Here is a 12537-nt window from a genome sequence, read left to right as displayed (position 1 = left end):
CATCCGCAGCATCCACCAACATTGCTCAAGGTTCAGCGTTCATACTTGCGCGATTGTCAATTAAAAATAAATTATTGCGCATATCTGAGGCACCATAACAACAGGTAAATATTCTGTATGTGTGTCGTTTTACTAAAAAAGGCATACATAAGTAATTCTAAGGACCGTAGCGTTTATCACGCTGCGCCTACAATTGAACGCTTGCACGAAAATGCAAATGTTTCCAACGCTTTGCTAAGACGACACGGTGGTGGCACCTACCCGTCGCCTTGCGTTCGACACCTTATCGCCTCCGAGACGGACGCCCACGCCGCACGCTTCGTTTTACAAGATAACTGCCAGGTGGCGCTCATGTCTCGCGTGTGACATGGCTTGATGCGCTCGTTCGCCTCCGCTGCACGCTCGAGACACTAACCCAGCGCCTTCAACATAGCACTCACCGATTTTCTTGCGCAGAACATCAAATAAACGTCTTGTCCACTCTCTCCAGACGCAAGACTATCGTCTTTCGACGACATTACAGTGTAACATGCAGATACGGGGACAATTTTTCCATATGTTTTTCTCGTTCTATTTTCGCCACAAGCCTTTCGTTACGACATGAGTTCATGACAACATGAAGTCTTGAAATGGTGAGAAGTCGCCGAACAAGGGGTGTTATTATAATAGCACCACCTTTGGAGATATCCATATAATATCACCCGTAAAATTTGCTTCTTATTTTCTGTATATTGCTATTATAAGTGTATTATATTGCTTTAACAAGTGTCTCAGACAGACAGGTGGGCCTCTCTTCGTCCAAGGCGCTTCGTCATCGTTGGCGAGTCAGCCAGTCAGTGAAGCTCGTGGCGCGTTATTGCAAAGAAAACCTTTGTTTTGTCGTTTTTAGTCTATATGCGTTAGCGCACGTAACCCCATACGCATAATTTACGAAAATATGCTTAATGATGGCAATGCTACTGTGTCCAGTTGTTCAAGTAACTGGATTTCTAAAAAGTTACACGTCGCGATGATTTGTCAATAAGAGGTGAACGAAAAAGACGATGAAAAAGCCTTAAATATCTCAGTTGCCTCATAGAGGGGATATATTACATGTATAGTATGCATATTGCCACCATTGATGAACGAGCCGCTGTGGCTCATACCCGTTTTTGGGCTACGAAGAAAAAGAGAACGTTTTGGTTGCTCCGGTTCGAGTGAACTCCTGGCTGCAGATCTTGTTTTTGCTCGCGACATTACTGGTGGAAGTGCTGGGTACGTGTACTTCAGCTGTGTCGGCCATCGTGGAGACAGCTACATCTCCCAGAGCAAGAAGCAGCCACCGCCTGCGTGGGTTACCCCCTGAATTTGGTCCCTTGACATCGACACCCAGAAAGATGGCAACTTCGATGACAAGCCAGGCGGTCCAAACCAGCGATGCCCATGGTTCTCTTCTCGCCCATGTTTTTCATGCGCCACAAACACCAAAGCCGTTCCATGGAGATCTCTTCGAGGATGTTGATGACTGGCTCGACCACTTTGATCGGGTTGCCTGTATCAACGAATGGGACGATGTTCGCAAGCTGCGCAGAGTTTACTTTTACTTGGAGGATTCTGCGAAGACATGGTACGAGAACCACGAGGGCTCCTTTGCAACCTGGCAAGAGTTTAGCCGTCAGCTCCGTGACGCCTTTCGGAACACCGAAAGGAAGGAGAGGGCCGAACAAGCCATATCCTGCAGAAACCAGCGGCCGAACGAACGAGTATCCATGTTTGTCGAGGACATGCTTCGGCTCTTCAAGCGCGCGGACCCCGCCATGCCCGAGGAAAAGAAGGTGAGGCATTTGATGCGTGGAGTAAAAGAACAGCTTTTCGCTGGGCTCGTGCGCAATCCACCAACGACAGTCGCCCAGTTCATCAGTGAGGCGAACACAATGGAACGTACGCTTCAGCAGCGGTCATCACAATACGAACGCCAGATCCCGGCCACCGCATGCTCTATCGGCTCTGACAGCGAGAGACAGGCCCTTGCAGACTTCATTCGAAGTATTGTTCGGGACGAACTGCGACAGCTTCAGGCGGTGGGATCCCATCAACCTGTGTCTGCCCTCGCGGATGTAATCAGACAAGAAGTCCGGCAGGCCGTCACACCCCTGACCCCAATCACACCACCGATTCCCGAGGCGCCAGTCCTGACATACGCAGCGGCATTGCGATCCCCTGCGCCACCGGCTACAGATCCTGCTATGCGGCCCAGGTACCAGGCTATGCAGTCATTCCACACCTTTTCGCTTAGTCCATGGTCGCGAGGTCACGACGATGCTCGACGCCATGCTCCTGCCCGACAACTTAGGAACATACCACACCGATGCCGCCAAATTCGCGCAGTGTGCAGAAGAGGCCCGTCAAATTGCTCGTCACCGTATTCAACATCACCAAAGCGCAGACGCACGCCGCTACAATCTTCGTCACCGTGAAGTAATTTTCAAGCCCGGTGATGAAGTCTGGGTGTGGACCCCTATCCGACAACGTGGCCGTTCAGAAAAGCTTCTTCGCCGCTACTTCGGCCCTTACAAGGTCGTACGACGTCTCAGCGATGTCACATATGAGGTTCTCCCAGAAGGCACTTCGAGACGTTCCCGTTTCACCCCGCGAACTGAAGTCGTTCACGTTTCACGGCTGAAACCATACTTTTCGCGCTGTGAATCGCCAGAGAGTGACTGACTTTATTCGTCTTTCCCTTGCATTCTTTCCTATTTTTCTTATTTCTCATTTAACTCTTGACTCCACAACCAACTATGTTATTCCGCCTTACACCGCTCATTTTGCTTGCATGATAATTTTTACCTCATTTTCTTTCTTTTTTGCCTTCATGTACAGCATCGAGACGATGCTTCTTGGGAGAGGGGGTAATGCCACCATTGATGAACGAGCCGCTGTGGCTCATACCCGTTTTTGGGCTACGAAGAAAAAGAGAACGTTTTGGTTGCTCCGGTTCGAGTGAACTCCTGGCTGCAGATCTTGTTTTTGCTCGCGACAATATTATATTATTATCTCGGGTTTTACGCCTCAGAACCACGATATGCCCTTGAGAAACGCCATGGGGATGGGCTCCCAAATTTTTCTACGATCTGGTGTTTTATAAGAATCATGTTAAAAGTGTGGAAATGACAAATGAGATATGCTAGACATGCAAAATCTGCTATAATGTTTTGCATGTGATGCGATGACGTAATGGGACGCGGATACAAAAATCGTGAGCGGCGCTATTTAGCGAGTACGGCTAGAGTGTCTCACTTCGGCCCATCAGTCCAAGTGACTGCAGGTCCTTGCTGTAAACTCATAATGTAACTACAATACCCGAAAACCTACGAAGATACAATAGTCTGCCTTTACTTCACTCTGGACCACTCACCTGAGCCAGGTCACCCGGATGTGAGGCACTCCGAAACGGTTCCGTCCACGGGTCCGAACCAGCGGGCCATGTGCACGAACCTCCCCCCGCCCTGAGAAATAATCTATGTCAACACGCAAAAGCACACATTGAGGCTATTGATACAATGAAGCTGAAAAAGCCTTACAACTAAGGTAAAAAATTTATATTGAAGTTCATTATATATCTTACAACACAACTATGCGAATACGTCAAAAACAATTACTACAGCCAAGCGCTTCTCTGAAGATAGTCATAGCGCGAGAACAGAACAACGACACAAAGACAAGAAGGACACGAAGAACACGAGCGCTCGTGTCTTTCGCGTCCTTCTTGTTGCTGTGTCGTCGTTCTGTTCTCGTGCTGTAACTATCTTCATGACATACCAACTATCCCAAGCTCACACGCTTCTCTGAAGTTTGTTTCGACGCACTCACAAGATGAATCGTCCAATACCAGAGCAAGGTATGATAAGGCAGTGCTCCAAAACAAACGACACATAAAACTTTATTTATGCCCCTCAAAATTGAGAGGCCTTCAGACCTCAAGGTGACACTTAAGAGCACCCCATGCTATAACTGTCCAATGTATTCGGCGTCCGAGCTCAAAACTACCTTCTCCTTTCCTCTACTATTTACCACCCGGACCCCCTTCTACAGTGCCCCTTCGAACTACCCGTTGTCCAACCTTCTTATTTTTCTACACATTCTCTATTTCTCTTGTCCTCGGTACGATGCGCAGAGAACGCCACTAGTAGCTGCTCTAGCTCACATAGATAAGAGACCAATGATGGCAGAAACCATTCTGCAATGTTGACCTGACAGGTCATCGCGGGTAAAGGCGACGAAGGTAAATGCTCAAGTTGTTGAAGCCTACAGACTTGTACCGGTGACAACAGACTTAATGCGTTATGATGACTGGGAAGTGTGACTGTGTATGTGTGCTCTCTCCTCTAAATCTCTTTCTCCTACTTCCCCACCCCTTTCCCATGTGTAAGCTAGCATACCAGTCCTTCTGTACTGCTTTAACATCTCTGTCTTTCTTTTTCCTCCTGCTCCTTCTTTCCTCTTTTTCTATAGACCATCCTCGGCACAGAAGGTTTTGAGAGCGTCGTTGCGTTTCTTGCGGACAACTGGTCGTAGAAATGGTCTTTAACAGTAACGTTTAACATATTACTGGCCGCTTGCCGCGGTAGTCTAGTGGCTAAGGTACTCGGCTGCTGACCTGCAGGGCGCGGGTTCGAATCCCGGCTGCGGCGGCTGCATTTCCGATGGAGGCGGAAATGTTGTAGGCCCATGTGCTCAGATTTGGGTGCACGTTAAAGAACCCCAGGTGGTCTAAATTTCCGGAGCCCTCCATTACGGCGTCTCTCATAATCATATAGTGGTTTTGGGATGTTAAACGCCACATATCACTCATATTACAGTTTTTTTTTCATTTTCTTTTTTTGTAACATCTCTTTTCTGCCATCTTCTACTCTCCTCACCACATTCCTAAGCACAGGATAGCCAGTTGGTCTGAGAACTGGCTAACCTCTCTGTACTTCAATCTATTGCCTTCGCCTCATTATTTATTTATTTATTTATTTATTTATTTATTTATTTATTTATTTATTTATTTATTTATAAGCACCATGTGAGGAATGCCACTAAATGTTCTCTTTTTCACATGGCCTACTCTTCTCTTTTCTCTTTTTCACATGACCAAATGCAATGTTAAATCTTCAAGCACTTATAGACGAATGACGTATCAAAGACAGTGCTCTCAGATTCCGCCCGTTTAGACACGCTTGAATCACACACGCATTTTCTACACTTAAGCTATGCTTGGTGAAGATAAAAAAATCATTTGATTCAATGCTTTTTAAAGCTACCTTCCAGGTTGAGTCAAGAGTCTGCCATAGTAACAATCCCACAAGCCCCTTCTAGGGCTGCATGTTGCTCATACAGTGTTTTTTGACGTGTTTGCGTTTCGCGAGACTGAGCCCCGGTAGTTCGCGCGTTACTGGTGGCGTCGTCAAGCAGCTATAAACAAACAGTTATCACATTTGCATGTTTTATAGATGCATGAATTGTTTTAAAATGTCTGCAGCACATGTCTACTGACTACTATCTTCATCCACCATCCTGACGAATGCTTTTCATTGAATGAATTCCCACGGCACGTGGAACCTGCCGAATTTTTTTTGGCTCCTTCTCAAACTACATGACATATTTCGTAATACTGCATGCTCAAAGTTAGCAAAGCAATCTACAAGGGGAAAGTTCAGCCTATTCTTGCGAACGGGGCTTAAATAAGGAAAAGAGACGTCTTCCATACAGTGCTAACTGACCCATTGAAATGCGGCACGAGTGTATTCCCAACGACACTTGCCTGCTCGACTCCGATGACTGCGTGGGCACCGAGAGGGGGGCGGCAACCCCCTGAGTGGTGGCCGTCCTTAGCGGCAGGTCGACGGGCCGCGCTGCCGGGCTGCTGCCGACTGCGGCTTCGCAAGAACGACGCTCGGCGCTCTCGGGGCTCAGCAGCCTCAGAATGGTCTGCATGTCCAGGGCCAGCCGGCTCTCCATGGCCGCCACTTGCCTGCACGCAGCGAGAGAAGAACAATAGAAATGAGTCAAGACGGTTATCACTGTCATTGTTTGCCTCGGTATCATCGGTATCAGGGCTGCATCAGCCGTGATGAAGGCCGTCAGATTTGTTCCTGTTCTCAAAAATCAAGGAAAACCTGAAAGGTGTCCTGCCAACCAAGGGATCGACACAGTCTTTGAAGCAGGTCACGGCAGCTGACTTAATTCTGCAGCGTAGTAATCACACTGGAAGTGGTGCATCGACACCCGAGAAAACTGATTTGGAGAACTTAATACATATCGATGATATCAGAAAATACTTTTTAGCAGGCCTAGCCGCATTACTTTACGTATGGACATTCTCCAGCTCTCTATTAAAACAATTGTGTCTCTCTTTGGTGAATATATATTCAGTTCTTTGAGATCACCGTGTTCTTTGAGATCACAGGTCGACCAGCGAAGATGTATGGGGTGGTCTCCCTTATTGCTCCCCGTGTTTCCTAATGTATAAGCACAAAACATGGCGTTTTTCATCCTCGTTCCACCGTCTGTATTGAAGGTTATAGTAACATCATCATTTCCATCATAACATGACATCATAACACGAAAAAAAAGTGGTGCTTGACAGTTTCTTCGCGCTTTTTTAATAATTTGTTATCGTTTTGTAGAATCTCAAGGTGGCAATAAATGCTAATAAATGTTCAGTTAAATTCTTAACCGAGTTTCCAATGTGGGTATAAACCACGCGAAAACATCATGATCGTCATCATCTATGCCGTCAATGCTCCACAGTGGGGGTGAATTGCCGCAGACTATGCGAACAAGAACAAGAACAAGCACCGATTGGAGGGTGCCAACGAAGGCTGTTGACGTCATACGCAAGCGTTTTTACTTCCCAACCTTACCGCCGCGGCGCTCTAGTGGTTATGGTGATCGGCTGCTGACGTCATGAACGTCATGGGTTCGATCCCGGCCATGGCAGTCACATTTCGATGGGGGCGAAATGACCCGTGTATTGTGCAGTCAGCGCACGATAACAAGGAGGAGGAGGAGGAGGGGGAGGAGGAAAAAACTTTATTGAGCGCACGTTGACGAACACCACATAGTCTATACTTCCACAGCCTACCACTACGATGTCCGTCATAACCATATTTTAATTTTGGTACGTAAAACCACAAATATTATTGTCATTCAGTTCTTACCTTAACGATGTCCCTCATAACCATATTTATATTTTGGTACGTAAAACCACAAATATTATTCTTAGTCAGTTCTTAGCTTAGGGGCTGAAATAGCCTGAGACTTGTGTTGTTCTATATATATTGCAGACGCCGATCGAGTGTTCTCAGGTAAACTTGGTATCGCAACTATAGAACTACGACTTACCTCGCCAGCTGGTCGATCCTGGACTCGAGCACGCCCAGCCGGGCCTCGTCGCCAGCCGGAAACGGAGGCTGCGGAGGAGAGGCACCGCCGGCTGGGCTGCACGACACCGGCAGCGTGAGGCTCGAGCTGGACTGCGCCGAGGCACGAGGCGCCGTCGCCGCCGGCAGCGAAGACTCCCTGGTGGACGCCACCGACGGCGGCGCACCCGACGCCTCGTCCTTGGGCGACCAGCCGGGACTGCTGCGACTCGATCCTGTTCGAGTAAGAAAAGCTTCGTTGTTGGCATAAACATGCGTCCAAAAGCAACTGCCACGGCGGTCTACAAACTGCACTTGCTGACATGCCCACAATTAGCAACGCGCAAACAGTTGAAGCAATTTCAATGAAGGAACGTTGCGCAGACTGGTTAAACAGCGGATCTGGTAGCGCCACATTGACGTTTTATTATACGTTTCGTTGACCGGAGGTGAGTAGTAGTGGAGCTTGCCCTATTGCTCTGTCATATGGCCACTAGAGTACACAGCTTTATAGTTTTTTTTTTAGTGGACGGGATGTCAGCACCGGAGAGCTATAGCCAATTTCTTGCGACACATACTCGTTAGGCCTGCCATAGTCACCTTTTTTTAAATGTTCGTGGTAAGCAGTTGGGCTTGGCCAATTTTTCTTGCACATATTCACTAGAAGTTTCATGGCACGTACTCCTTAGGCCTGTGATAGACACATTCATTTATATTGGACCGGGGCCGAGTAGTAGGGCTTACCCAATCCCGGTGCCACTTACAGGCTAAGAAGTGCGTTACGTTCTATAGAGGCAGGAACCTTTACCTTAAACAGCTCCCCGGTTAAAATTTGGGCGAGTTGGTGATGCATGCTAGGACAGAGAAAGATGCAGAAAAAAATGACGAGCACCTTGTCCGTTGTTGATTTTATCCCGAACATTTTTGTCGTCAGTGGTCACTTTACGGACTTGGTGAAAATCTTCTCACAGTGTATATACACTACGTATGTGTTGATTAAACCTATGGAATCGATGTAATGCAGTATAGCAGGGCGCTTGGCGACTTCCAAGTATTTCATTTGAGATTTCAGGGCACGCATTCACCTCTTTTCAGCGCAACCTCTCTATTAGGGTGAACGCCTCAGATGCCTCATCAAACGGGACGAGGGGTTTAAAAAACAAGAAAAAGTCGTTACGTGATGACATCACAACGAGTCGCCATGACGTCACGAATTTAGGCTTCAAGTCGTGTGACGTAGCGCCATAAGATGTTGTTGTGACGCCCTTCTTTGGGCAGCGAAAGAAACCGGAGAGCACCTCGGCCTCAACGAAAGAGGCGGCGCTTGTCAGTGGCACGTGAAGCCGCGGCTCGTGTTCCCCAATCCCTTTCATACATCGACGGAGAAGGGAAAGAGGGACCTTCGAGTCATCTTAGGTGGACGCACTAGGAACTCTGCGGGGTGGTCTTTTTATTCTTTTTATATGTGGTTCACTCGTTCTATAATGTATGTGTTTAGACAAACGACAAACGCGAATGATGAGCTGTCATTTGGGCGAAGGTAAAATTATGCGCTTAGACAGCGAGATGTGATCACGCGATGATCACGGGCATCATGGCGGCAAGAAGCTTTTTTCGGGTGGCTTCTTGAAGGTCGAGCTTCCAGTGAAGACGCGCATCGGTGCACGTGTCAGGTTGACCGCGGTGTCGTGGTGGCGCCAGATACTGGCGGGCGTGTATATACTAACGTATATATCTGGCGGCTGACCTGTGCTCGTGCCCCGTTTGCTGGCCACTTCACGGGGACCCTTAAATAGCTGCCCGTTGTCCGGTGAGCTTATTTCGGCCGCTTGGACTCGTTCCAGCTATTCAAGCTGGCGATCAGGAACGGCCGATATTTTTTGCACGACATCACCCGAGCGACGGCGGCACAGCACTGCTTCTGTAGCGTTCTGGGCTCAATCTAATAAACCCATTCTGATAAAAATGGCTTTAATTTTGTTTTCGACGATAGTGTTCACCGTGGTAGCTGAAGCGCTGCGCTGTCGAGCTCGTGGGTGCGGGTTCGAGTCCTATAGCCACGGTGCCTGCATTTCGGTGCGGGCGAAATGCGAAAACATTCGCGTACTTTGGTTACGCACAGGTTCAAGAACGCCAGAAAGTCAAATCTAGTGCAGGATCTAAATTACAGCGACCCTAACACAATGTCTTAACTTTTTTTCAAGGATGAATGACCCTTGATACGACGTACATGTTTGCGCAGTCCTCATGTCTGAGCAGTGTTTAAAGAGCAAACCTCATAAGCTCGAAAATGCACGCGAAAGCGACGAGCGACGCTATGAGCGACGAAACAGGGCGTTCGCGCGACGTGTCGCGTGCTCGTTTTCGCGCGATCGCTCGGTTCTCCAGATTAGGAAACCGTCGCTCATCGCCCGGAAGTGCTGGGCTCAAGCAGCCAATAGCGAAATACCGGAAAAGACAAGGACTACATAGGTGCACGTGATCCTGCCCTAGTCACGTATGCGCAACAAGAAATAACGCAGTGTTTATAACGCATGTGCATATAAAAAGTGCTGCAAGGCAATAATAAACACTTTCCGTTTCATTACACAACAATATATCTTATTTTTAAATTGCATACCGCTCGCTACGCGGTTTTCTTGGTGCGAGTAGACGGCCTCACGCCAGCAACAGTGGAATTCGCTCGCCGAAGCCGTCGCGAGAAGAGGTTTGCCTGCGCTAGCGACTGATCGCGCGAAGATAATCTACGTCGCGTCGCTCGTCGCTGTCGCGTGCATTTTCGCGCTTATGAGGTTTGGGCTTATACGAACACTGTGAAGTCTCAGTACCTTTTAATCATAAGTATAACTCATGAATGAAAGAGTGACGTGGGAAAAACACACTCAAAGGTTTTTCCGTCAGCGTGATATTATTATTATTATTATTATTATTATTATTATTATTATTATTATTATTTGGACAAAGATATCATCGCTTGAACATATTTTTATAATGACCTGTCGCCATTTTGCTTCTACGCAGGTTTGCCTTTTCAATTCTACGACTTCTGCACCAATTCGAGTTTCAATCAAATGCGTCACTTTGCAACAGCTCCACATCTCTCACAACATCATTTTTACTTTACGATACGTGTGTAAAAATGAGAAATAATCAGCGCGAAAGAACGTAAAAGAGTCCGGCGAAATTTAGCGTTTGCTAAAGTATGCCTGGATCAAGCTTACTGCTTCTCTACGTTCAAAATGTAATGAGATACCTTACGTACGGCCCATAAGGCTTTCGTTCGGACTAAATATTTCAAGCTGCGTCTAACGATAAACAATTGCTTTAGCGTAGTTATGGGCTACGCAAAAGGAACAAGCCTCAAAGCAGAGGAAAGCGCCAACAGCTCGTAAACCTTCAGCCTAACGTAGTAAAAGCCTTTGTTTTTCAAGCATGAACAAGAACAAAAACACTCGGCTAATAATATTAGAGTGTGATGACTCTACGCTTACACAATAAAATACACGCGCTGTAATCAGCTAGACCGTTGCTAAAACGAGAAGCTCGCAGGCCTGTTCATCGTGTCTATCCCTGAAAGTGAGCTTCACAGCACCGTCACGTGATAAGAAAATGACCGGAAAAGGTAATGATTCGCAGGAGGGTGCTAAACACGGCTGACGCACTTCTGGGTATCTGAGCCTTAACAGCAGCTTCTAAAAAACCGGAATGCTGGTGCTTTAAGGAGTAATGTGCCCGCAAAATGTTACTGCACGCCCACTGAAAAAAGTTTATGACGAAAGCAACAGAGTTGAGTTCAGGGTACGTGTTTTACAGCCAACAAAAATGCGCGAACATGCATGCAGAAACTTCATGACTTGACCATGACTTACGTACTTGAAAACGACTCCTTTTTTCTATGAAACTGCTCACCAAAGACACCAAATGTTCCGTTGATACGGAGATTACATCTTCTGTGCTAGCCAGTACTTTTGTTCTCAAGTTTTCAGCCTACTTTCTATGAAAAAAAATCCGCAAACAGCGGTTGTGTCAAGCCGACGCTTCGACAAACAGACTTGTCTTCCTCAAGGCTCAAACGGAACTGTTCTGTTTGCCCGCTTTTCCAAGCCCGCTTTTCGAAATGTCGGCTGCACACAACACCTGTGTACAAATTTTTTCGCCGCAAGCTTTCATTTACCCCTTCGTAGTTTTTTTTTTTTTTTCATCAGCCTGCTTTCTGTGCTCCAAAGGCGGCAGCAGCAACTTCTATAGACCGTAACTCTGATAGTTGGAAAAGTCGGTGTGGGTTCATGGTTCAGAACGGCGCAAGAGCCCTGTGTATTCTTCGTTTGCGTCTCGTACTCGTGCAACGTTTTTAACCGTGTTCTCTAGATTGCTGTATGTTGCTTTACTCTTACATCACGTGTGGATGAATTAATGAGTGAAAAACACTATTTTTTCCTATTTAACGGGAAAAGGGCAATAGGACAGAGCGCTGCGAGGTAGGGGAGGACTACTTCTAGGTCTTGACTACCCTCTCAGCTTACTGTGGAGATTTTCTCGTGTCTACCTGACAAAACCGACGACACGGTGATCGCGACGTAACCTTTGCCGAGGTAATATGCGATCGTTGAATCTCGAAGGCCATGGCTTACGTTACCTGCCAAGTGTCAGCAGGTGCAGTAGTATTTGTATGGCGGGCCCAATAGCTGACATAACGCTGTCCTGCGCGTCTTTCTTTCGCGATGTAGAGGCACAATAATTTGCATGTATGTGTGCACTAAGTGTGTACCGTACTACCACAAAGATGAAATGAAAAAAAAAATGAAAAAAAAAAATGTAAGAAAGCTCGAACATTGGGCAGGAACTGTAGGAAGACAATCCTGACGGAGTAACAGCTCGTATTGAACGTTATAAGTATTCCTAAATGAGCTAACACTAGCCAGTGTTAGCAGAGATTTAGCAAACACTAATTACTATTAATACAATACTGAGAACTGAACTTAGTAAAATTACTGATTACTGAACTGGACACGGAAAGCAGAACGGTAGGTCTGAAAATTAATACGCATAAAGCTAAAGTAATGTGCAACAATCTCGGCAGAGAACAGCGTTTTGCGATAGGTGGCGAGACACTGTAAGTTGTAAAGGAATAGGTCTACTTTGAACAGACACT

The 12537-nt window shown here is 46.9% G+C and overlaps 1 protein-coding gene across 3 annotated transcripts in view; it reads right to left on the bottom strand.

Moving 5' to 3' along the window:
• The window catches only part of sei (potassium voltage-gated channel seizure), a 298945-nt gene that overhangs the window by 12357 nt on the left and 274051 nt on the right, over nt 1–12537 (bottom strand). For all 3 annotated transcript variants that reach the window (XM_075895172.1, XM_075895175.1, XM_075895181.1), the window contains 3 exons: nt 7369–7621; nt 5786–5995; nt 3395–3485 (listed from right to left, as the gene is read on the bottom strand). In XM_075895172.1, the coding sequence (XP_075751287.1) occupies nt 3395–3485; nt 5786–5995; nt 7369–7621 (554 nt within the window). The remainder of the gene's footprint in view (nt 1–3394; nt 3486–5785; nt 5996–7368; nt 7622–12537) is intronic.

This window comes from Rhipicephalus microplus, chromosome 1 (genome assembly GCF_043290135.1).
Source record: "Rhipicephalus microplus isolate Deutch F79 chromosome 1, USDA_Rmic, whole genome shotgun sequence".
NCBI lineage: Eukaryota > Metazoa > Arthropoda > Arachnida > Ixodida > Ixodidae > Rhipicephalus > Rhipicephalus microplus.
Note: the sequence above shows the minus strand (reverse complement) of the source record. Positions and strands in the feature narration are given on the sequence as shown.